At 35.0% G+C, this 27,844-nt stretch overlaps 1 protein-coding gene across 9 annotated transcripts in view; it reads left to right on the forward strand.

The window, feature by feature from the left end:
- The window catches only part of LOC114664956 (phosphatase and actin regulator 4-like), a 140,084-nt gene that overhangs the window by 96,490 nt on the left and 15,750 nt on the right, over positions 1 to 27,844 (forward strand). For 5 of the 9 annotated variants that reach the window (XM_051918857.1, XM_051918858.1, XM_051918859.1 and 2 more), the window contains 4 exons: positions 6,546 to 7,247; positions 8,968 to 9,345; positions 11,802 to 11,894; positions 17,449 to 17,920. In XM_051918857.1, coding sequence (XP_051774817.1) covers positions 6,546 to 7,247; positions 8,968 to 9,345; positions 11,802 to 11,894; positions 17,449 to 17,920 — 1,645 coding nt within the window. The remainder of the gene's footprint in view (positions 1 to 6,545; positions 7,248 to 8,967; positions 9,346 to 11,801; positions 11,895 to 17,448; positions 17,921 to 27,844) is intronic. The other 4 variants (XM_051918855.1, XM_051918860.1, XM_028819288.2 and 1 more) reach the window with 4 other exon arrangements.

Here is a 27,844-nt window from a genome sequence, read left to right on the forward strand (position 1 = left end):
ATTACTGTGTACAGTTACCTCCTGAAAAATGTTAGTTTTTAATATTTGTATTTAAACTTAATTTACCATGAATATGAAGTACATAGCTTATTCTTATATCTCTTGATATGGGTGTCTATGATTTAACCTGCAGCTTCTGGAGTATCCTGTTCTAATTTAAAGAGATTGCAGGGTTTAGTTGGAAGGGTTTGACTAAATTAAAGAAGTAATGAAAAATAAATATGTATATTTAGCACTCAGTGCAGCCAAACATTAATACTAAGATTTATCCTACAACAGACTTACTATGCTTTTTTAATGAATATTAGTCTTTCCAAACATTAAACTCTTATTCTTAACTGCTTCATGAGTAACATGTCTTCTTTGATTAAAGTGTTCTTTTTTTCACAGTAAAACAAGCAAATTCCTTTAATACCACCTTCCTGTTTTATTCTAGGGATTTACATTTCCCACACACACACTTTTCTTTACTTCAAACATAATTTCCTTAGGAGTTATCTTAAGCTCTTTGGATTGCAGTTATCTATGATTCAATTTTTTTTTTTTAACTTTCTTTCAACCTCTTTTGAGCTAGCCATTCGTTGCACTTCCTGAGTCTTTTGACAGAAGCAACAAAAGTGTGTGAAATACTTGTCTAGTGTGTATTTTTTCCTCTGCTTATGAAATTGTCCATCCACACACATTAAGGCATTTCTTGTTAATTATCCAGTGTTTTACTTGGGGGCAAACTGTAAGATTTGTCAATCTTAATGAACTGATTTATCTGCTGACTATTATGATTTACTTAACTCAAAATTCTTGGTAATGAAAGCACAGCAGCATAGGCCAGGCTAATTTTCTACTTTTAAGTCGATGCTACTTACAGGCCAAAACACTTTAACACTTGACTGAAGCGCTTCTGTATATCTTTGCCATAGAGGTCCAGCTCTAAAGATTAAAAATCACATCACACTCTGAACATTTGGAACTTTCATATGGGCAAGTACTGAACATTTGGAACTTTCATATGGGCAAGTACATCTTCAATGAAGTGAATGAAGGACTTGTAAAATTCCTTCAGTCCCACTTAATGTTTTTTCCAGCAATCTGTCATTCTGCTGATTAGTATTCTCTGTTCTGGGAGGTGTAATTTCTAGTATGTACCATTTTATGGAAACAGCATATTTATTGAAATTGATGCCTCCTGAAACTGGTATGATTAAAGTTCACCTGTATTGGGCTTACAGATATAAGGTTTTGCATCAGACTTGGTGCATTTAATTACTACACTGGAAACTGGAACTTTCAGAAGTATGTTTAGGTATTCTTAAGTTTTAAATAACTGCACATTCTTTGAACTTCACTTAACTTTCCTTCATCCATGTCATAGCTCATTTTCTATGCAGCTTATCACACAGTTTCTTTATTCCTTGCAGCGCACCTGCCCTTCTTCACTCGCCACCAACCCCATTTCTCTGCATGATTATGGCACCTACTTGTTCAGTGGCACTTTTCTGCTTGTGAAGTTCATTTCCATGAACTGCAAGGGTCATTTCTTTGCGCAGTCACTTCTTAGTGCTGAGTCAAAAAAAGATTGCAGTACCTAAAATTAACCCACTCACTACAGCATTATTACCGACAAATAGTCGACAAATTAAAAAAAAAAAAAAAAAAAATGCAGCTAATTTTTTTTGAAAAGTCACCAAACTTCAATCAAAGCAGTTAAAATGTTTCTGAGATTTTGGGGTTTTCGGTTTTTCTATTGTGTTTCACCCCTAAATGCTAATTTATTGAAATGTCCTTGTTTAGCAGATACCTGCCCTAGATATATCATCCTGCCAAATTTCAGCTTTTTAACTAAACTGTTTTTGTTGGTGATTGAGTGAGTCATTCAGTGCAATTTGATATGTGTATATATATATATATATATATATATATATGCACACACATATACTCACTGGCCACTTTATTAAATACACCTTGCTAGTACAAAGATTGGAACTTTTTGCTCTCAAAACTACCATAATTCTTTGTGGCATTGATTCAACAAGTGCTGGAAACATTCATCAGGGATTTTGGCCCATATTGCCATGATAGCATCACGAAATTGCTACATATATGTCGGCTGCACATCCATGACGCGAATCTCCCGTTTCACCGCATCCCAAAAGGGCTCTATTAAACTGAGATCTGGTGACTGTGGAGGCCATCAGAGTAGAGTGAAGTCATTGTTCTGTTCAAGAAACCAGATTGAGATAATGTGAGCTTTGTAACATGGCACGTTATCCTGCTGGAAGCAGCCATCAGAAGATGGTACACTAATGCCATAAAGGGATAGACATGGTCAGCAGCCATACTCGGCTAGAATGTGGTATTTAAATAATGCTCATTTGGTAGTAAGGGACTCAGAGTGTGCCAAGAAAATATCCTCCACATTATTACACCACCATCACCAGCCTAAACTGTTGATACAAGGCAGGATAGATTCATGCTTTCAGGTTGTTTACACCAAATTCTGACAGTACCTTCTGAATGTTGCAACAGAAATCGAGAGTCATCAGACCAGGCAACGTTTTTTAAATCTTCTATTGTCCAGTTTTGGCCAGCTCATGTGGATTGTAGTCTCAGCTGCCTGCACCCGGTGTGGTCTCCTGCTGCCTTAGCCCATCTGCTTCAAGGTTCGACGTCTTGTGTGTTCAGAGATCCTTTTCTGCATATTTCGGTTGTAATGAGTTGTTGTTTGATTTACTGTTGCCTTTTTATCTTCTTGAACCAGTCTGGCCATTCTCTGACCTCTGGCATCAACAAGGCCAGACAACTGCCGCTCCCTGACTATTTTCCCTTTTTCAGACCATTCTCGGTAAACCCTAGAGATGGTTGTGATGTGAAAATCCCAGTAGATCAGCAGTTTCTGAAATACTTAGACCAGCCTGTTTGTCACCAACAACCATGCAACATTTAAAGTCACTTAAATCACCTTTCTTACCTATTCTGATGCTTGGTATAAACTTCAGCAGGTCATTTTGAGAATGTCTACAACAACAACATTTATTTATATAGCACATTTTCATACAAATAATGGAATGTCTACAACAACAACATTTATTTATATAGCACATTTTCATACAAATAATGGAATGTCTACAATAACAACATTTATTTATATAGCACATTTTCATACAAATAATGTAGTTCAAAGTGCTTTACATGATGAAGAAAAGAAAAATAAAAGACAAAGTAAGAATTGATATAAGACAACACTAATTAACATAGAGTAAGAGTAAGGTCCGATGGCCAGGAGGGACAGAAAAAACAAAAAAAACTCCAGACGGCTGGAGAGAAAAAAAATTAAATCTGCAGGGGTTCCAGACCATGAGACCGTCCAGCCCCCTCTGGGCATTCTACCTAACATAAATGAAACAGTCCTCTTTGTATTTAGGGTTCCACTGGAAGGACTCGATAATGATGGTCATGTAGACTTCTGGCTTTTAATCCATCAACGTAGGAACATCATGATTCTTTGATTAGGTGGTGGTGGTGCATTGAATTGCATTGAATTGCTGCCATGTGATTGGCTCATTAGATATTTGTGATAACAAGAATTTGAACAGGTGTACCTAATAAAGCGGCTGGTGAGTGTATATGTATTATATATAAAATATGTATAAATATGATATTCTAAATAATAAAGATGTATTGAGTGTTTAGACATATCTTTGTTTCATCACTGAATTTTATTTTCTTCAGTAACTGGTGAAATAATCTGTCTGGTTTCATCACCTAACATATGTAACTAATTTCTAGGGGATTACTGGTACAATATATTTTTAATTTAGTAATATTAAACATTTAAAAATATATTAACATTTCCATTAAATTACTTAACTGCTGTTCTAGAGTTTAGAAACGCTTCATAAAGACCAACTTGCCCTAATATGCTGTGAACTGTTTTTAATAATATATTTCATATCTACAAACTTTAAGAATCATTGATGTGCAAATCGAAGGTCCTGAATGCTATCAAGCAATTTATTTTTGAAAATTTCTTCAGTGCTAATGGTTAAGTGTATTATCGGTTATACTCCAAACACTGACTGAAACAATGACTGAAGCAGGAAGGATTTATTCAACAATTTTAAGATCTTTATCTTTGCCACAGTAAATTATAAAGTTATATAACCTGTTATTGTTGTTCCTCTGACAGTAGATCTATGCTCTGTTTTCATGACTAGATTCTTTTCACCACCAACCATTTCTTTTAAGTTTGCCATAGAATTACAATGCCATTTAGATGTATTAGCCTGATTTTAGGCATCATTACACAGTTTTGTACAGTAACTTTGTATCAGATTGCCCAATAAATGTAGTATTTAACAAAGGGACACTGAAGGGATAAGAAACTTGTGTTTTTTTAACTCAAGTTTTATTCTTCTTTTTAAAGAAACTTATTCAACATTAAATTACTCATTTGAAAAATTACTTGTCAAATAACTGGTTATGCCATCTTCTCCACCAGTAATCAAAACCAGACATATAATGTACTTTTTCATCAGTCTCTCACGGTTTTGGTCAATTCAGCTCAGGGGCGTATATGGGGTTTCAAGCGAGAACTGATTGTTTCCAGCCCTGCCTTAACAAATTAATGAAATATTAATATGTATTTTAAAATTCCACAGTTCTGTCTTTTTTTTATAACATGCTGATAGATTTGCCTGTATGCTTCAGATCATTGTTTTCCTGCATAACCTAGTTGTACTTTACCTTCAGGTTCAAATCTCATCCAGATTAGCAGACATTCCACTGATGAATTCCCTGAATGAAAACTTAATTCATTATTCTTTTAATAATGGCAAAGTTTTCCAGGCCTTAATGCAGCAGATTTTCTCAACATAATATAAATGTCACCCCCCATGATTGACAACTGATGTGAAGTTTAATTTTGGAATGAAATGTTAGCTTTACACCAGACATGATACATTCCATTTCAGAATACAAATCCCACATTTAACTCATCTGTTTATTGATCTTTAGCTTCAAAACTGTTGAGAATTTCCAGATGCATGCTAAAAAACCTTTAATGAATCCTTGTGTGTTATTAGTGAGCAGTGGTTTCCACCTTCCTGGTATGTAATGGACTTTTTTTTTTTTTTTTTTTTTTTTTTTTTTTTTTACACTTTGTGTCTTTCGTATGGTGAAGTACTGAGTATTGATCTTAGCTTAAACAAGGCTTGTTTATCTTCAGGTGTTCCTTGTGCAGCATTTTATACTTTGCTCTTTTAGAGATTTTGAGAAAATAGGTGATGTTTGAAACATTTACTATTGCCAATAGAATATTAAAACAACTATGACTAGAACAGGCAATTCCGCACAACAGGCTTGACAATATTATTCACCTAGATTCTCCAGAAGGACAAAGTTTAGATTTGTAGGTTTTTAAAAGTTCTACTGTCTGCCATAATGCTTGGTACTTTATTCCATGTGTCTGTGGTTCTTGAGTGAAGAAAACCTTTTGAACATTTCTCTGAAATTTGCCCTTTCCTGCTGTGTTCCATTGTTCTTATTGCAAAATTTATCTCACAATAAAAGCTAGGATCCATTGTACTGATTCCCTTTATATTTTTAAACACTTTAGTCATGTCACCTTAAAATTGTCAGTCTCCTTCAATCTTTCTTCATAGCTTATTGTTCTGAGTCTTTGAACTAGCCTAGTTACTCTCCTTAGGACTTTCTCTGGTGTTACTATGTCTTTTTTGTAATATATAAACCCAAACTGAGCACTGTACTCCAGGTGAGACCTCACTAGGGTATTATACATGTTAAGTGTAATCTTCCTTGATATGTACTCCACATTTTGGAGGCACCATATAACCTTGCATCCTATTAGCCATCTTGATCACTTCTCTTCAATCAATATGACTCCTAGGACTCATAAGATGTGCTATCCAGTCTCAGAGTTCTCAGTATGTGTATTCAAATTTAATCTTATTACTTCCTATGTGTAATAACTTACATTTACTTAGATTAAATTTAATCTGCCACAAATCTGTCCAGGTCTGTTGGCTCTCAGGGTTTCTCTCCATAATAGTTCAGCTGATTTGGCATTATCTGCCCCTGTACCTAATTTAAAATTATCTGCAAACTTAACCAGCTTGTTCTTATCTAGATCATCATAAACTTGTGCAGTTCTGTCCCAAATTTATGCATATGTTTGTAATTATTTCCACACTAAAAATTAGTGAGTTTTTTTCTGGAATTTGTTTCTAATCGTAGTATGATATGGCTATAGTAAGAACTAACAAACCTAATCTGCTGCATTTCTTAACTGATAACAGGCCTAACTGATTTTTAACAAAAGTGTTTTTTATTTTTATTTGACTATTTATAGAATAAGTAAACCACAGAAATGTATGCAATTTGTATAAAATGGCACTTTTTTTCTTCTGGACTTAACACAGTTATACTTAAAACAACTGAGCGCGCACGAACCTATTTATAACAGTAGAAGAGTTTAATGTTTGCATGTGTCCATATTTATATTTATTTCTTTGTTTTCTATTACATTACAGAGGGGGAGGAGCAAAACCATTTAAAACAGCCAAACATGAAGAATGGCCATACAGTACCATTCAATGGGTCACAGGAGTTGGATTTAGGGCATACTGCTTCAGGGACGGAAAGAAGGGATATGCTTTATAAGACACCATCGGCTGATGATGGGAAAAAAATTGCACTTTCTGAGCTGGAGAAGAGAATCAGCTTCAATTATCAACCTGCTGAGGCAGATAAGAAGACATCAGTTGCTTTACCATCCTATGAAAAAGACAAGGACAAGAGGATAACCCTCAGCAAGACTCCATCTGAAGCAGACAAGAAAACAACACTCAGCAAAGCTCCATCTGAAGCAGACAAGAAAGCAGCACTCAGCAAGGCTCCATCTGAAGGAGATAAGAGGGCAATACTCAACAAAACTTTATCTGAAGCAGAGAAGAGGGCAACGGTCATCAAACCTTTACCTGAGGCAGACAGTAAAGTGGCAGTCACAAAAACTGTTTCCTCAGAGGATGACAAGCGAAGTCGACCTCAGTCTGAATTTGTGAAACTCCCTAACTTCCAGAAACCAGAGTCTCTGGAAAATGACAAAGTAGGTTGCCCTGCTTCAGATACTGAGAAGAAAGCACTTTTCCCAAAACTGCCCTCTGGAGAGGAAACAAAAAAGATACGATCAGCTTCCGAAGCAGACCGGAGGGAGGATGGGAGAAGGAACCGGGGTAGGTAGCTACAAGTAGCCAGCACGCTAATCTGTGCCATGCTCCTTTGTCTGACATTAGCTTTTTAGTAGGACAATGGCAAAAGTATTTGGTGGAAGAATGTGTTCTCTTTCAGTTTTCATTGCTCTGACTTTAAAGAGCTCATCTTAAATATTTTATAGGTGTATTTCATTTAAGGTGCAGTGTTTTGTGCTCTTGACTAACAGTTCCAGCATCCGGGGTTTGAATCCTGATCCTTATGTTTTTTCTTTCTTTCTTTTTTTGTGGAGTCTGCTTATTTTCTCAATGTGAGTGGGGGATTTTCTTATAGTATTCTATTTTTCGTTCTTCATGTTAAACACATGAAGTTATTTGTCTATTGCAGATTTGTCCTGTGTTACATATGAGTTACAATGTGCATGAATTGTCTAGCAAAAGACTGGTGTCCCATTTATGGTTTGTTCATACCGTTCTCTTTTTATTTTTGCATCAAGTCTTGCTTTTCTCATCTGCTTTCCTGCTCAATTCTCTATTTAAGTATTTTTTTTTTTTACTTTGAATTTCTGTGGAACACAGCTGATAACTTCTCTTGGCTATATTCATAATTATGGTTATTACTACTATAATTTAAACTGTTAATTTTAAATCCATTCTCACTTTGGTTAGATTAACAAAAGTTTTGGTAATGGTACATTACAATTATATTTTAGCGTAATGTTCAGTTTTTAAGGAAATAATAGGTATAAAGCACAACTAGTAAAAGTATTAGAAGGTAAAAAAGTAAATTCCGGGTGTGTCTAGTACAACAATCTATCTTATTCAGTCTTAAGGGATTAAGTTTCAAAACGTCACTGTCAGACAGGTTTGGGATGTCAATAGAAACAAAAATGCATCAGCTGACTCTCTTTTCACTATTTTCAGCCACAGCTTAAATGATATATATTTTCTTTTTCTAAGTACTTACACTCCTTAGTAGTAATGCATATGAACATTTTTGTAATAACCCAATATATATGTGAATTTCCCCTTGGGGATTGATAAAGAGTGTGTGTGTGTGTGTGTGTGTGTGTGTGTGTGTGTGTCTGTCTGTCTGTCTGTCTGTCTGATAGTATCTATCTATCTATCTATCTATCTATCTATCTATCTATCTATCTATCTATCTATCTATCTATCTATCTAGTATTTTGTCTGCCAATGTATTATCCACTTACTATAAAACCTTTATTTGTTTTTACTTATTTTGTGTCCGCCTTAAATATCACAAATACATGTAGGAAAAAACTTGCACTTACTGTCTTCTGAAGTTTTTGACCTGTGATGGGCATTTATATTTAAAGCCTGCCTAGCAGAATTTTCATGTTGGCTGACACCTGTATCTTCTTGGCAGCATTTTCACTAACAGACTATGCTTTTTGACTGAGCAGCATGAGATCACTTTATAATATTTTTTAAATACAAAACATTGCCCTTCAGACCTCTAGTTAATAGTTGATGACCTTTGGACATCATATAATATTAAATTTAATATACCAGTTACTTTATCTTATTCCTGTCTATAGTCCCTATCTTTAGCATGAGAATTTTTTTTAGTTTTGTGTGATATAATCGATGACTGATTTAAAAAAAAAAAAAATGATCCACATCAGCTTTGTAAATGCTTCTATGACAGTATGTTTTTGTTCTGTGCTTTGTGTAATGTGGCTGTGTCTTTGTCTTCTTGCTCTGCTACTGTCTTGTTAAGCAGATGTCAATGGGAGCCGCCCTTTTTCTGACATGGATCCAAAGTTGGATACTTTGAGAGAACCTTTGCCACCCAAGCAGGTTATTCATCCTCCAAAATGGTTGGTGTTAGCAGCTGCCTCCTCCCAAGAATCTGGGGGTGATGGACAGATGAAAGACTTCAATCCTGAAAAGAATGCTGCCACTAACTCTGTTGGTGTGGGTGGAAAAGCTGTAAGGACTCTTTCTGCCAACACCACTCCTGCTAGCATTAACCCTACTGTAGCTAACAGCACATCCAGCAATACCAGCTTAAATGCTACTTCCACTGCACCTGCCAAGCAACCGCCTGTCCCACCTCCCAAGCCTCTTAATCGGAACAGCAACCCTGCACTCCTAGGTGAGTTTTCTCCTTCTTGTTTAAGTTGTGTAGAATGCTATCCTCAAAGCTTTGCTTTTTCATCTTTGTAAGTGTCCTTTTACCCAGAGACGTTTTCTGCAACACCATGTTTTGCATTCAGTCAAATGAGTTGTATCTCAGTGATATAAGTAATATAGTGGTAGATTATATTCCACTAAAATGTCATGGTCATGAAGGAAAGGTCTACCTAGTTTATTATTAGGAGATTCTTAGAATAGGTTTTGAGTGAGTCATGTGTACAGTATGTAAAGTACTACTTGCTATATACTCTACAAGAATATTGGCTATAACTCCTTATTTAGCCAGAAGATGAATCAATAGTATGGAATTAAACTGTTCTACAGTAGATGTTGTTTCAATCCTGAAATACTGTACTGTCATGGTGACGGGTTAATTTCTGGTTAAAAAGTTCATTACTAGATTGTATTGTATGAGCGAATGAAGAAATGTTAAAAAATAGTTTTATGTATGTTTAATTGTTTTAGTACTCTTGTTCTCCTAATCCTTCAAACCAGTGTGCACTTATATAGTGTGTCTTACTCATGATAGTCAAACTAACCTCTTCTTGAGTAAATTAGTTTTTATGTGTTTACCAATATTCTGTTACATTAATGTTGTGACAGCAAACATCTTTGACACATGGTATGCAGCTATATTTATTTTTATCTGTGTCCAAGTTTATACACAGCGCCCTTTTGAAAGTTTAAAATCACCGTGGACTTGATTTGGCAATTTTAACACTGTTCAACAGAAAAGAAAAAGTCTTTAATATAAAAGTGAGAACAGATCTCTGCAAAGTGGCAAACATTTCAAAAGTATTCTCCCCCTTCAAGTCTGTATTTAGTAGATGGACCTTTAGTAGCCGTGACAGACTTGAGTCTGTGTACACTGGTCTCTCTCTGTCTATCAGGTTGCATGGGGATTGTGAGTGAACAGTGTTTTTCAAGTCCAGCCGCAAATTCTCAGTTCTGGTATATTTGTAATTATTTTAGACTGCTCTGTATAACAATAAAATGTGAAAACTTCCAAGGGTTGAAGACTTTGTATAGTCACTGTACATTCATACATGAAAACACATGTATTTGTATAGATACACTTGGAACAACTTGAGAAATTCTTGCCTTGCTAAAAGTGGCATTCATGTGTTCACTTGCATAGCCTTTGTTGAGGAGAGAACTGATAAGTTTCTTATTCTCTTTTATGGAAAAGGGTACATGCTTTTCAATGACGGGCTTTGAAGTCACTAAAGTGATCAGTGCTTTCTCTTCAAGATTGTTTGATATTTTGAGAGTAGCAATTCAAATGATAAAATTCACTCCTCACATCTTATTAACATAGTTTTGGTATTTCTGAATGATGAGTTTTATATAATATTACTTTTATGAACCATTCAAATCTACCAAAATTACAAACACTATATAAATTGTGTTAACACAATTATAAATTACAAAACACATTATAAATTAATTATTTCAAAATTTGAAGAAGAAAAAAAAACTAAAAACACATCTATTTTAAGAACTTTTTATTCATCACTTTCAGCAGATGAGTGTACAATATGCTTGTGACATTTACTTTTTTGAAAGATAATTTAAGCGAAGTGAGGACAACAGTCCATTTTATTTCTTCTGTTTGTTTTTAATGTGTGCAATTTTTAGTTAAGTGCAAGTAAAAGAATACTGCTTTGTTGTACTAAGTTTATTATTAGCATAACTTACACTGCTGTTTGAAAGTTTATTTTTTAATTTTACATAATTTTCTGTTTACCTTAAGTCTTTATCTTTCTAAAATAAGCTGATAAACCTATATCTTTATAATTATCAAGGAACTAGTGCATGCACCTTTTACATGACTATAGAGAGCTTTACAAAATCTCAAGCAGCACTATATCCATTTCACTGAAGTCACCAAGTCACCTGGCATTTTATTTTATGTTCTTGGGCAGAGAATGTAATATATTGTAATAATGTATTTTGGTTTTGTCTTTCAAATCCTAAAAGATAGCAATACATTCAGCTCAAATTATGCATTATGTAAAAATGTGTTAACCTAAATGGTCAGTTAAGTGGGTTGTCTTTTGATATCTTCTGCTTAATGTTAATTTTTTTTGCAGTGATTACAGATGCTGATTTGATGAACATGTTGTGTGTGGTAGAAGCTAGCACTGTGTGATTCCTGGCTGCTGTTTGCATGTTCTTATATCTGTGGGGAATTTCTCTGGGCACTCTAGTTTACTTCTAACTGTAAAAGATATGAAAAGCAAGGTAGATGAATAAAATGACAACAAGAGGGCACAATTAAATTCAAGGTTCATTAGTTCAAAGTAGGAAAATGTTTAAGTTTCTCCACTGCTTTGATCATTTAAATTCCCACTTCATATACAGAATGATGTGTAATGAATAATCTATATTTTTTTTCCTCCCCTCTATCAACAGAAAAAAACAAAGCAACTTTTAGTTACTCTGCACCTGTTTGGAACACTCTACCACTGGACATTAGAATGTCCCCCAAATATAGGTTATTTAAAGGTATTTTTTCCGTTGCTTGAAAGAAGTATTCCTGGTAGTTCAGTAAGGCAGCAGTTTTTTTCTTTTTAAGGACTTATTGTTGCAGAGAAACATTGTACTATAATGCAGAAAGCATGTTTGCAAAGCTTGCATGATAACTTTGCGTTGAAAACTTATTGGAACACTCCATGAATTAGCCAAATCATTTTTGTACTCCTGAAAATTACCAGGTTTTACTAATTCTCAATCCATTTAATAATAATCTTGCTGTTATGACATATATATTAAAATATATATAAAATAAAATATTTAGGTGCATGATGCTGAAGATATTTAAGCCCAGTCCTATCTAGGAAATAACAGTGTAGCCATTGTTTCCCTGGCTCAGTCAACTTTTATATTTTCTTCTTAATGGATAATTAAATTTACATTGGAAACAGCTTAAGTTGCTCAAGTTTGTAATACAGTTTGTATGTCAATATCTTAACAAAAGGCTTAGACCAAAATGTATTTGTTTAGATACTTTTGAGTTTTCTTCTTTATTCTATTATCATTCCCTTATATGCCAGTGAAGGTCCATACCCACGGAGATTAAGACTTAACATTGTTCATTGTTTTTTTTTTTTTTTTTCTTCATTTACAAGTATTCATGCTAGAAAAAGCTTCTCTTGATCAGAACATTGGAGCCTTCACGTCAAAGATGAAGGATGCTCCTAAGATGAGACAGATGAATAAATATGTTTTGACTGCCAACAACCCCTCTAGAAACATTATAGCAAAGAAATGTGATTTTTAGATTCACTCTTATATTGATAGTCAGCTAGGTAATATGACAAGAAGAAGAAAAGGTGAGGAATTAAAAAAGGATAGGTGGAGACTTAAATCAAATAATGGACTCTGGTTTGCAATTGCTTATCAGTGTAATCCATCAAACTAATGTCTTGGAATGTTCCTTTAAGTCGTTACTTGAGAACACATTCAAATGGCATGACAATCCACCAACAAATCCATGAAAATCATCATCACCTGATAATGCATTGATATTAACCTGTTTTGTTATAACAAGCTTTTCATGATCAAGGCTATTAACCAATTATGATAAAACAGAAGTATTTTATTTTAAAAAAATTCCGTGTACAAGTAAACTATCCCTAGATTTGAAGATTTATATGAGGCATTATTCTAAATATATTTATTTTCTTTAGTAATTTGTGAAAGAGTTAGGGTTTGATAAGAAACGGTTGTGTTGTTTATGTTCTGTTACCAAAAACTAATCCTTTTATGTACACAGAAAAAATAAGTAAACCGTGATTCACTTTTGCTGTTAATTTTGCCCTAAGATAATTTTTCTTTGTTTTAATCTTGCTGTATAGAACAGATAGTTTGTAATAAGCTTTCACTGTTTATTGCAGATGATTGGTTAGTGAGATCAGCTAAAGGCAATTCCTTTTTTTTTTCTACAAACCACCATGTTCAGCCAGTTTGGATACTTCAGGGCTGTTCAGCTCTCAGCTGGTGAAGATTGCATCTCAGAGTACTGTTTGTCTGTATGAAAGCATGTTGATGCAGTCGTTAATTCCCTGTTGCAGTTCCAACAACTTGAGTTTAATTTTCAGCTTTGCCACTGTCTGTATGTAGATTTCACATTCTCATTTAGTCAGTGAGGAATTTCTTTGGACACACAGTCTCAAAGGCATTAATGCTCATTAGCCATCTCAGATCTGTCCAATTTGTGTGCTTTTCGGCTTACTTCCATCACTTCCAGGGTAGGTTCCTCCTTTGCATCCTGCAACACTGTATTGGACCTTGCAGATTAAACAAAGAGCTAATTTATATTAGCATTACACTCGCACACTTCTCACGTTTTGCTTTCAAGTATAGAAATGTTAGAGAAAGATTGTTGATCATTTTATCTTCAACATGAAGTTTCCCCCCCCCCCATTAATTAGGTATTTTATAAATCATTTGAATGCTTACATTACTAACAGTCAAATACAGTCTGTTTCACTATTGTTTTCTACGAACAAAGTTATGTAAAATAAATTGTGTTTTGGTTAGTGTGTCTTTGTTTGCTCATTGTATATGTATTATATGAGGTTTTGATTCATAAGGATTTAGAAAAAATAATTTCTACTTAATCTATTTAATTAAAGTCTTCTCTGGAGGTACTTTTTTGAACACTTTTATTGTGCTTGCTTGATTTTGCTTGTTTTGCTTAACAGCCTAACCTTCTAACAATTAGGCACTAAATTATACTTTTTTCTGTCTTGAAAATGACAGCTGTTACTATAGAGAAACAAAGAGTTACTTATGTTTGCAGTGACACTAGCATGTAGACAAGATATACACCTGCCTGACAAGCATGCAAATAGAGACTGACCAAAATTTGTTTTCTTTTTTCAGCCAAAAGTGAAAACAAGCCAGAAACATAAAAATGATTGGGTCCTAAAGTACAAATGAGCAGAATTCTAACTGTAGTTACTGTTGTTGTTGCCAAATACAAAAAATGGAACTGTTCAGTAAGAACAATTGTTGCTCAAGTAGAACTAAACCACACATCTTTTGCTTCTAATTTAAGAGCGAAACCAAAAATTAAGGATGTATTTTTACATTAGGAAAAAAGGTGATCTGAAATGATGCTGACACGTTTCTAGATTATATGCAACCCCACAAGCTCTCCCTCTAATGCACAAATACACACTTGATCACTCCATTAGGCAGACCGCTTAATCCCCCTATTTCAGAATTAAATGTAAATTCAGGGTAGGCTGTAATTTAAATTTAAATTTGTAATGTTAACAGATTAAGATGGTTTTAGTACGTTTTGTACATAAGTCTAATAATATTATAATTTTCTCCTTTTTGAAAGGTCAACTCATAGGTGCATAAAGAATCTAAATTAATGAAACGCGGAAGGCATTAAGCACACTGGCATTAAGTGGAACTAATGTAGTGAAAAATAGCCTTAGCAGCAAACTTCTGCAAAGATTATGTGTATGGACTGTCACTAGTTGCTGAAGCAAGAAGTTCAGATTCAGTTTTAAAATTGTGTTAAACACTACACTTTGCCAAAACAAAGGTCTACTTGTTATCTCTGCCCTAGCTTCGCAATCCTTCAGATTCAATACAGTAGAACCTTGCACAGCTGTCAGATAAACAGCTCAAAAATGTATTTATATACAAAGAATGAGGAATGTGCCAGTAAATCTATACCAAAACAAAAAGAAAAACATTTGTAGGATGAATAAATGGCCTACATTTATCTTTCCAGATAGCACGATTAAGAAGAATACTCACAAAGATTGTTCATTAATACTAGGTGTTTAAAAGTAGCAAGGTAATAATTTGTAACCTGTAACAATTATTTTTCTGATGTCTTCAATTGATATAAATTTGGATTGTTCTGAGGAAAAAGTGTCTACTGAGCTTTATTGAATACTTTGACTGCTTTTTCTCAGATTCTCACTGTCTTTAAATGGTGATTTGTTTATTTTATTTAGGCATGCCAAGGACACATCCAGCCTTTTTGACCCATCATGCACACACTCAAACACAGAGAAGAAGCAATAAAGCGGCTCAAAATGAGAAAAAGAAGAAGAGTATATTGAATATAAAAGGGAGACAAAAAAAAGCAGTTAATTCAACAAACAATGTATACGCAAAAGTCCATCCAGATTCCTCTGGCTTCAATAATTATTTAACAAACACTGAACAAATGAAACCGAATGAAACACTAGGCACTATACAATAAATGGTTAACACTTAAGACACAGTCCAGTACGTGTGAACAGCCTTATAAATGAAATGTATAGTTTTGTCCTACCAGGTTACAGTTGTTACATGAAGAATTTAGTGTGATTGGAAGCGCTCCCTAGACGGAAGACATATCCAACCATGACAAAATCCTGTGGACAAGCAAGCACAGACAAGCACATACAGTAAATCCAGAAAGAACTGTAATTCACAGTTGTTAAATTTGTAATCCAATAGATGAGAAGCACAGAAACAAACAGACAGATGACCACGATCCATCTCCACGTCTTTCGATTCCTTTTTTAACGATAATGCCAAATCATCCTTCTTCCCAGTAACTCCTTGGCTCTTGAGGTGGACGTCAAGTTGGATTTAAAAAAAAAAAAAAAAGCATCCACATATTGAAGTTAGGTTGAAAGGGAAAAAGACTGCATGTTTTAAGAGAAAGAGAGGAAGCAATCACTATAACCATACAGGATCAGATAGGGCAGAAATAAAGTAGAGGTTAAAGATTATTGTCTATATATAAAAAAAAAAAAATGTCAGACAGGGCTGTCCATGGTCAGGTTTTCATGTGGCCTTAACAGCAAGAAAGTTCTTTTAAGAAAGATGACTTGGTGAACCCACACACTACTTGCCATATGCTCACAGACCATCAGTGGTCCATGGATCACACTTTGAGAACAACTGTTCTATTGTATCTGAAGTCTATAAAACAATGTAATTTTATTTCATATAGCACACAGGCAACATTATCATTAGCACTTTAACAAGTAAACAAGGATACAACCAAGTCATCTTTTTTGAAAAGTTTGCAAAGTTAGGAAGTTGTTGGACTAAATCATCATTTGTAAAAAAGAATATTAAATCATTTCAGACAACTGAAATAAAAATGTTGCAATTTTTTTTCTTTTCGCTTTCCTTGTTTGTATAAAGTAGACATTAAGTTGACCTATCAGTTAAAAACAATGCCACCTTTTAACTTGCTAAAATCATAGTATTGCTCACTTATTTTTGTCTCATAATTATAGTCTAATCTCCTGGATTACCTGTTTATATTCTCATGAGTCATTAGTTTCTAAACCCAGTCAATCTGAAGGCTGTATCAATTTTAGCATCACTAATGTTGAGGATTAAATCTTATTATAATCTTTTTAAAATACATGCCAATTCCCAAAGTGGGTCATTGCACCGGTAATTCAGAACAACTGCAGATTAACAAGTAATCTTGCTATGAAACTGGATTTTAAACATGTTCAGCCTGAAAATGTTTTGATCAGGACTCATGTAATGAGAACTTGTGTCTGTACTTCCAGTTTGCAGTTTTGCCCTCAGCAGCTCCATATCAAGACACCAGTAAGCTAGATGTGGTGCTACTTTGGTAAGTGACGTTCACATACACAAATTTTCTGATAACCGCCTGAGCTGATGAGGAAATTAAACTTGAAAAACAATGAGCACAATCCTCTGTGTGAGCAAGCATAATTATATGTTTGTCCACGCAGAAGATTAAAAATAGTCACATTTTTTTTAGCTTCTTCCTCCAATGATGTTTTCAATTTGAGCAGAATATACAGTAAATACAACTTCAGTAAAATCAATCTTCTGAATTCTGAAAGTAAACTCTTTCATTTGCCTATTTTAGCAAAACAGAAATGGACCAGAATCCTAAAATTCATTATTTTATGCCTCTCACCTGAAAAGGACATAACATTTTGGTTGGTCTCTACATGCAAGTTATGATTTGACTTATCTATATATCTTGAAAGGTTTCTTCATTTTAAAATACTTCATACATAATCTTGCTTCCATTGCCTTGCAGCGGAATTGACCCAGGCAGTTGGTGGTGGTACTCTAATGCCTTCCAAGCCATCACCACCTCTTCCTCCCAAAAGAACGACACCTGTCATCAAGCCTGCTCCACTGAATACCACAATTACTGGTCAGAGTCAAGAAGAGATCCATGATCCAGTTCCAGTCGTGAATCCCCCTCTTCCTTCTCCTTCACCCCCATTGCCTACACACACTCCTCCTTCCCCACCACGTACTCAGTCCCTGTCTGTTCAGCCCCAGTCTGATTTCAACAACATAACTTCTGAGCCAGGGCAACGTATGTCACAGCTGCCACTTCATATAATGATTCAACGAGCCCTCACCAGTCCTGGTCCAGCCATGCCCAACCCAGAGGGCTCTCAAAGGGCTCATTCTCTGCTGTTTGAGACAAATCTTGACAACCAAAGTGAAACTGGATCTAGAGGAAGAGTCCTACCTGTTACAATAGAGCCACTTAAAGTGTGAGTACTTCTTCCTTTTTAATTAATCAATATTTCTTTGCATGTTATGATCCATCAACAATCTATCTTCATTTTATAAGGACTTCTATTTGGAAGTATAATTCTTTAAAGTTTTAAAGCTTGACTTTAGATTTGGAGAATAGGTGCTATAAAAATTCCTGCTGTGTTCACACTGTGTAGTATTGATATTTTAATCACAATTTTTTTTAATCTTTAAAACATTTTTGGAGTCTACATTTATATCTTACTACAACGTGCAACCTAACAGGAGTACATACCAAAGTTTTTAAGCATATTTATGATTAATGCATATTATACCAGTTATATTTAAAAGCATTATTCTTGAAATGTTTTCTTGTACTTTTTTCAAATAGATACAACTATATCAGAATCTAGTAGGTGTGCTGCTAAATTTACTATGTGTACACAAAACAATTACTTTAGAAATAATGTTAGTCTTAATATCACATTCAGCAATAAAATTTTGAATACATTACATTGGCCAAGGAGATGATTGTTGTACCAGTTAAAGTGATCTCCTATTTCTCAAAAATAACCTTCTAGGAGTAATTATTCATCATCTGTTATTATCCTCGGTTTAGTCCACTCTTGTTTGAAACAAATTTCACTGTATGCCATCAAGCGTTCTGAAATAATGTTTGGTTCCTCCTAATCTGCCAGGAAGTCTTGTACTGGAGTGCACCAGGGACATTTTCTTATTGACCATCCTTTACAACTTAGATCTTCTTCCCTTCTGGTATTAGTCCTGTCAAGCACATTGGTGGGAAATCTTGAATTTCAACTTTACCCATGACTAAAAACAATTACAAAAAAAAAAGCCTTTATAATATATTTTCAATATTTTTTAATTCGTATAGTATTTAGTGACAGAAACATGAAACTGCTGAAATAATCATTGAATTTTTTAACAGAAGCTTAAAAGACAGGCAAGGTTTTTGTTCATTTTTACTATTTAAGCAAAACAAATAGACATCTTTTACCAGCAGCCAACTGTTCCTTTAGCTCTTCAACATAAGGCATAAAGATCATACAGGATTGCATTATACAATGGGAGTAAGTCACATTACTGCTACAGAAAAGTTAATGTTTGTATGTTGTAAATAACTGTATATATGTTAAGATTTATCATGGTTTATGCATTTTTTCTGTGCTTTTCTAATTTGTCTAATGGCTACTGTAAATCCCAATAACACATCACCAGATAGCTTGCTTTCATGAGTTTAACAGATTCATTTTCAGAGTATCGAGTCTACTTTAGCTTTAAGCCCTTAGTGTATTAAGTTTCATGAGATCCTGTTCCCTTTATCACAGCACTAATATTTAAACACATATTCAAATTTAAATGATGATAGTAACTCCAAAAACACACTGTAAAAATATTTTTAAATTTCTCATTCTGCAGACTGTCGTTATGTTTTTCACCATCAGCCGCATACCTTGTAGCGTTTTTTTTCCCTTTATTATAGCAAATCTAAAAAAAAAAAAAAAAAAAAAAAGGGGAGGGGGTGGTGGATGACTAAACATGTAAAATGCCTTTGTTTCATAGTGATTCGGGATAAAGGCAAATAAATTATTTATGATTAGGCATATCATATGATTATCTAAGCATCTGCATTATTAGTCCATAAACCTTTTAATTTGTGCACTTTATTATAATTTATTTAGGCCACATGATTTGGCAACTTTTTGAGTAGCTATTGGGTGCTTATTTTTGAAAGAAAAATGAGAAAGATATACACAGACCCAAACGTGGTTGCGATGCTAAGGCAATCAGTGAGACAAAAGTAGGACACATTTTGACTGAAACAAAGATTTCTTTAGGCTGCTTGGTTAAAACAGAAACCAGATCAAAAGTGTCCTGTTAAATAAAACTCAATCTATAGTTCCCAGATGTGCTCAAAATTAATGTTCAGCCTTGAATTGAAAACATTTTACTGTTCATCCGAAATCTTTTTAATTTCTTTAATAATACTTAATTAAAAACACTTATCTTGTTAAAGAGAGTTGCTTTAAATGTTTGTTAATAATTACTTTTAAATAAATGTAGAAGATCCACTGGTAATTTCACTGTGTCTTTTCTTAACTGCATGTACTCCTCATCAAGTAGCTACTTTCACAATGAAAAATCTGAATGTTGTTATTTCAGCAAAAACATCTATTATTTCCTTAGTTTATTAGAAAGATCAGAAATGATCAGATGAAAATTTATAACTTGAAGATACAGTATATTTAAGAAAAAAATCAATCATGGTAGCAAAAGACAACAAAGATTAAGTTACAGAATAATGTTCCACATTTAAAAGTGATATTATAAGGAAAATGTGTAATCGTTACTGAAAATATAAAGTATTCCAAGGATTTTGTTATAAGAAAAGATTTCAGTTTTGCCATAAATATACTGTATACATCTCATTTTCTTAACTACCAGTACTTTCCAGTGTTAACCCTTGCTATACTACTCTGACGGCCTTAGAGAGTTAAACCCTTTCAGTCTATATGGGGACCTAATGCAGGCTTTCAAAATTCTCAAAGGAATTGATAAAGTAGATCCAGAAGAATTCTTTTGATTTAAATGGTCCCAAGGACACCAGCAGAAATTAAGTGAAAGTGAATTTTAAGACTAAGGCTGGTAGATACTTTTTTACCCAAAGAGTTGTGACATTCTGAAACAAACTACTGATCCTTGTAATTAAATCAGAAGCTAACATTTAAGAAGTATCTGGATGAGATATTGGGGTATCTTAGCTAATAACTGAACAGACTAGCTTGATTGACTCAGTGGTCTCCTCTCGTTTTTGACATTTCTTAAGTTCTACATTGACAATGTTTTTGAATAATCTCTTTACACACATCACTCATGTTTTCATCTTTTTTTGAAACGTACCATAGTTTGTATTCCTGGGGGGGTAATTTCAAGCCCTGTAACAATAATGCTTATTTGTTGGAATGTTTGCTCAACAGCAAGAATCATCACCTCACAGGGCTGATCTGTTCAGTCCCTTGCTGAATGCCTTGTGTGGTTAAGATTTAATCTGATCTTTCCACCGCCCAAAGACAGGTGGTTAAATTACTTAATGAAACTAGAGTTGTCCACAATGAGCAATAATGGGTGTGGACAACTAGGCAGTGGAAAAAGTGATTTAAAGATGGTAGGTGGATTGATAAATGCTTATCTGATGGGTTTTCCATTTTTTATCTAGTGTTGAAATGTGTCAGTGTTTTAGACCAGTGTTTCAAATATACTGATGTACATTTGGGCCAATTGTTTCTACTTGTGATTTGAGGCTGCTTGAAGCTTTCTCAGTTGCAACTGAAAAGTCACCTGAACTGGAGCTGTCATTAAAAAAAAGTTGGAGGGGGGGAGTTGAGGGGGTATTATTTACAATAATAAATCTCAACAAAATATAATTTATAATCCATAAAGAGGATAATAACTTTGTCTCACACAATTAGGGCTTTTGGTTTCCCCTGGAGAAATTTGAGATTTGTTTGATGTAATTTAGAGAAGTTCTTGTTGATAGAAATTGTTAGAGTATCTGAGTAAAAAGAAAAAAAGGCCTGCATTAAAAGTTTTAAATTATTAGTGTATAAGAGCTAATAAAGTAATTTAGACTTTAAATAGGCCTATATTAAAACATCTAAGTCATTTTATTATGTTGCATAACAGAAATCTTATTCACCATTATCTTTACTCTAAAAACATTAATTTCAGTTAATATTAAAAGATTCGGAAGATTGTCAGGTTTTGTTTTATTCGCAGTCAGTACTGTGTTAAGAGCAGCAAATTTGGGAAATGCATTTGGTAACATTTTCCTTGATTGTGGAAAATTTGCAATTCACTGCTGTAGATCATGCTTTTTTAAGTAGTATAAAGTTGCATTTCCCTTTTATTACTGCCTGTATGAATATCTACTCAATTAAATTTTACATTAAATCATGTTATCATATGTTAGTAAAAAAAACTGCACTGTTGTAGACAAACAAGGTCAATTGCAATGAACTGAAAAGTAATGTACAAACAAGATTCAAACTTTCATTATTACGCAACTGATCACTAAACTTGTCTCTGTATTATAAAAAGAAGTCCTGTCCTCTGTCCTGATAGTCTATGATATGTGATCCTCTCGGAAGATAATTTAAAGACCCGCGAGATGAAAGAGACCTGCCACGGTGCGTCTCACGGGAACATAGAACGAGAGTCTTGCAAGACACACCCTACTTACAAGCAATATAAAAAAAACAAATCAGTAGTGTAAAGGCAGTCATGCAGCACACACAGCTCCAGGGCTCTCAGTGCATATAAAGTGTATAATGTGTAGCAGTTGAAGCGTGGAGCCACCTCTAACACCCTCAGGTACCACTCGAGACACGAGGTAAAAGTACAGCAACTATTTATTTTGTTGTCACACAGTGCACCAAGCACCCTCCACTCCACACTCATATAAACTCTCAATAATACAATTACAAACTCTTTCCTCCTCGCCCAGACACTTTGCCACCCTACCTCCCAGCTCAGCTCAGTGTACTGGGCTTCCCACAGTCCTTTTATAGCCCCTGACCCGGAAGTGGTTCCTGGCACAACCCACAAGTCCGTTTCCTTCCGGGTCAGGGCAAACAGTCCTCTTCTTCATCCTGGGAGCACGTTGTTTCCTCCAGTCACATGACTGTGACGCACTCCCGGGTTATAGGGCACGCAAGAGCCCACTAGCCCCCCTACAGCGACTCCCGGTGGCCCCCAAGGTATCCAGCAGGGCTGTGTGTATAAACTACAAAGTCCATGAGGCCGTGCTGGAAGTCGGGGCACCATCCTGCTGTCCGGAGGGCTCCTCCTAGCGGCCTGGGGGTGGCGACCGGAGTCCGTAGCCGGTCGTCCATCACAAAGGTCAATACGGTAGAAATGAAATGTCGACGATTAAACGAAGAAGAAAAGCGTGGAGAAAAGAGACCCAAAAGCGATGGAATGAAAAAAAATGGGTTCAAAAAAAAGTAAAACGTCATAAACATGTTAAAAAACAAGGGGGCAAAAAACACACAGATCAGGTGAGAGATAATGAAAACAGTGGAATTCAAAAGACGCAAAAAAAAAAAAAACGGAGGCGGGAAACACATGCAGAGCAAGATACAGAATATGAAAACAGAAAAAAAATAAAGTGTCAAAACAAAGAAACTAAAGATCGCATTAGCGCAAACGGCCAGAGTTATTTATTACAATGATGTGCAATCCACAATGGCCAGAAATTCGGAGATTCCTGAAAAAAATGCCACAAGCTACATCAGCACAAGATATTCCAACGTTCGTAAGTAGATTGTTTTATCAGAAAGTATTAATTTTATTGAAAGAACTCGAAACAGTATTCGGGAAAATCCGAGCATACAGTTACACAATCGAATTTCAAAAACAGGGTTTACCTCACATGCATTTATTGGTTACTTTACAAAAAAAATTATTAACTGCTGATGATATTGACCGTTTTGTCTGTGCTGAAATTCCAAACAGAGAAAGCTATCCTGAATTATGGTACAAAGTCATTAAACACATGTCTCATGGGCCTCATTTGAAAGATTCAGCATGTTGGGACTCGAAAGAAAAAAAGTGTTTAAAAAAATTTCCAAAAGCTTTCGTTCAGACAACAGATATGACAATAGCTGGCTTTCCAGGCTATCGCCGAAGAGATAATCGTCACGAAAAACACACTTATCACGGAAAGAGGTGAAAAAATTGTGATGATCGATAATTCAATGATTGTACCATATAACCCGTACTTACTAAAAATATTTGACTGTCATATTAATGTCGAGTATTGTGCATCAGTGATGAGTATTAAATACTTCTACAAGTACATTCATAAAGGACACGATAGAGCACGCGTAACTTTATCGAAAGAACAAGTACAGGACGAAGTTCAAGCATATTTAGATACTCGATACGTTTAATGGAATTACCAATGAACGGACAAAGTCATTCTGTCTACCCGTGAGACCAAAGACACGCCCTACTTACAATCTATCAAATAGGACAATAGGCAGCAAAATATTCAGTCTTGTGAAGGATTTGAGCACACACAGATCCAGGGCTCTCAGCGCATAGAAAGCGTATAAGGTACGTTATAAATTAAATGGCGACATCTAAGCGAAGAAGAAAGCAACGCGGAGAAAAGAGACTCATGCGTTGGACAGAAAAAAGAGCAAAAAAGAATAATCGAGGTGCAAATTCAGAAAATAAGGAAAGTAATTAAATTTAAAGTAATTAAATGCTAAATACATGCAGAGCAGGCTAGAGACTATGAAACCAGTGAAATTAGAAAGGCTCAAAAAAAATGTTTGCGCTGTACACATGTGGAGAAAGTTAAATATAAAAAAAGAAAGTAAAGATCGCAGTAGCGCAAACAAACAAACTGCCGCATTTAACTATGCACCAGTCTAACTTTGGCTTTGCACAATAATTACTACATTATTGCACCGTAACACTTAATTCTACTTTATTTACATAATTGTACTTATTTATTATGTTCTACTATACTGTTACCTTTCTATCTTTTTGTTAATCTAACTGATATTCTTCTAACTTTGCACAGTTTTTGATAAGTGGATCAGGATGCATTTCACTGCATGTTGTCCTGTATAACTATGCATGTGACAAATAAAGAATGTTGAGAATTTCAAACAACGGAGTTTACCGCACATGCATTTATTGGTTACTTTGTTCATGTATATATGTTTATCAATCAGCTTATTTAAAAAGCTACATTTACCCCAGGAGTCAAAAATGTTCTGTCTAGCCCTTGTACAAAAACCTAGACAAAAGCTGGGGTATCACCTTGGTTAGCCCTTGTACAAAAACCTAGACAAAAGCTGGGGTATCACCTTGGTTAGCCGTTGTACAAAAACCTAGACAAAAGCTGGGGTATCACCTTGGTAAGCCCCATGTACTGTTTGGAACTGTGAGAGGAAAATAGCACAATGTTATAGACAGGAATCCAATGCAGAACTCTACTTACTTTTTTACTTTGTAAAAAAAAATTAACTGCTGATGATATAGATCGTTTTGTCTGTGCTGAAATTCCAAACAGAGAAACCTATCCTGACCTCATTAAAAAGATTCAGCATATTGGGACTCGCATGATTACAAATATTGTTTTTACAGAAGTTCTGAAATATAAGTGAAACTAATGAAATAGCAACAATTCAAAGAAAAAAAAATCTTAAAAGTGTGTATCCGGAAAACCAAACACGGGGGTTGGTGAGCGAAGCCCCCTAGTACTCCAAATTCCAGTGAACCTTACCACTGAGCTTACAGTAGTCCACAATGTTGTAAACCTGTTCTGATCTGCAACATAACCACAACAGCTGCTGCCCTCTGGAGGTTATTAAAATAGTGAATCAATTTAAAGTGCACTTTCTGTGGTGAAAGTCAGGGATTTTCAAGTTCAGTCCTGGAACCCCATTCGCTGCATATTTTACAAGACACTTCACAAGACTTTGACTTTAGAAAGGACAGACTGTGTGAGCCTTTGAGCATTTAGTTTTACATGTTAAGTAACACATTTTAAAAAACATGGACATGTACCTAATGGCAAATGTATTTTGTTTAAGATTGGGTGATTTATACATGCTTTTGTGAATGAAAAAGACTAGATCTTTTTTTTCCACCCTGCAAATTGGAAGTTTGTAGTTTTTGTTTGTTTGTGACCTTTATTGCTTATAATAATAATAATAATACATTTTATTTATATAGCGCCTTTCCCATGCTCAAGGCGCTTCACAGAGTCTTAGAAAGTATCTGACTTTCCAGGAAAAAACAACTTTAAAGTTTTTCCAGGAACAACAGAAGCATAACCTTATCATATCAACCATGTATTAACAAAGCAATAAAATATTAATAATTTCACTCTTTATTGGTAGCTGTGAAATTTAAATATCTTGGGGGCATGAAAAGAGCAGACCTTGAAGTAGTTATATAAATGGAGTGTGAACACTTAAGTTGTTTATAACATCTGATTGCTAACTGAATTCCATTGTTCTCCATATATTTATCATAGGAAAGCAAGGATAATGGGAGGACAGAGAATAGTATGAGTAGGCAAATGCAACTCTAATTAAAAAAAATGTTGAGTGTTTGTTTTTGCTAGTTTTTTGGAAAACTGTCTAATTTTTGGCCTGTGATTACGGTACAAAAGTAATTGTGCTGAAAGTGCCAGATTGTGTGTAAATGCGTTAGAGATTTTATTTGAGGAAAAGGTGAAAGCTCTCAAAAGCAAGGCATGCTGTGCTAAACAAATATATTATCTTTTAAAAAATTACATTCTTAGAAGGTCCGAGTTGTGTTGTTTTCACTTTGGATATTTTAGAAGTTTATCTCCCAAATGTGTTGAAAATAAAACTAACAGTTAAATAAACAGTTTAATAAAACTGGTGAATAGCCAGTGTCTGTAATAACCATTTAGTATTAGCAATGTGTTCAGTTGTTCATCTGGAGTCTCTCATTAAAAAAAGAAAATAAAAGCCGTAATAATCCTGCAGTGTTCCATTTCAAACCTGTAGCTGTGGTTTTTGTTTTTCTTGTTTGTTTCATTTGTTACTCCATACATTTATTTGGTATGTTAGCATTGATTTTACAAGGAGAATGAGAAAAAGTATCATTATACATAGTAATGTGTCCTTTGTTTTAGTTTATCAGATTAATTTAAAAATATGAATGCAGTTTCCTGCAGTTAGGCCCGATCGAGGGAGGGCGGAGTACAGCATGGAAGACTGATAGCAGCGCGACAGCAGATGATCCGCCAGCACCTCCTTAGCATGCGTTCAGCCGCCTATATTGACAACGCACGCAGCATTATACGATCTGAGAAAGAGATTTAACCACGGTCGGGGCCGGAAGTAAAGGACAAGTATTGTTCTTACAACGTCACGTAAGACATCATTTAAAACAAGTCCACAGATATCTAACCTAGCAGTTGTTGGATTGCTGTTGGCAGACACGCTTCATGTGCTCCCAGCTCTTAAAACAACAACAAGAGACAAGCAAAACACGCAGCTCACCAGCAGCAAAAAGCCTGCAGATGATCAAACTGCTTCTCCTTAGTGTGTGTTCAGCCAACCTAACCCTCGCCACCCCCTCCCCCACCCCCTTCACAACGCAAATGACAGAGATGTGAAGTGGCAAAAGGACAGCTGCTGTACAGGCTTTGAAATGATCGGGCAGCGAGACAAGCAGAACAGGCAGCTTGCCAGCAGCAGAAAGACAGCAGATGATCCGACAGCATCTCCTTAGCGTGCGTTCAGCCACACCCCCTTCACAATGTGAGCAATGTTGTACGTCCTGCGAGAAAGAGATGTTACCACGCCCAGGGCCAGAAATAAAGTATTGTTTTTACAAAAGTTTTAAAATAAAAGTGAAAATAATGCATATGTAACAATTCCTATGAAACTAACAATCTCTTTAAATTGTATATCCGGTAAACCAAACCCGTGGGTGGGTGAGTGAAGCGAGCAGGGGCTGGAGCCCCCTAGTCACTAGAAGAATTAAACACTGAGCCCCTTGAAAGTAGACTAAGCACAAATTCAATAAACCTCAAATTTTGTTTCTCACTTACTTTCACTGCATTTGAATTCAGCGATGGACTTGATTTCCAGAAACTGATGTGCTACCTAGTCTGTAACTTTGTATTTTAGTTTACAAAATAATTTGGTTGAGTTCTTAAAATTCTTGTGCATGTATACTCATTTCATTAAATACATAATCCAATTGCATAAATCAAATACAGATTCATTACAATGCTTTTTCCAAGGTGTATTACTTGTGAAATATTTTAAAATTTTAAAAAATCTATAAAGAATGTCCTTTCATGATTTTGCTTGCAGTTTTGGCTTGTTTGTGTTTAATTCAATTGAAACATTTGAAAA

The sequence above is a fragment of the Erpetoichthys calabaricus genome, chromosome 14 (assembly GCF_900747795.2).
Source record: "Erpetoichthys calabaricus chromosome 14, fErpCal1.3, whole genome shotgun sequence".
Taxonomy (NCBI): Eukaryota; Metazoa; Chordata; class Cladistia; order Polypteriformes; family Polypteridae; genus Erpetoichthys; species Erpetoichthys calabaricus.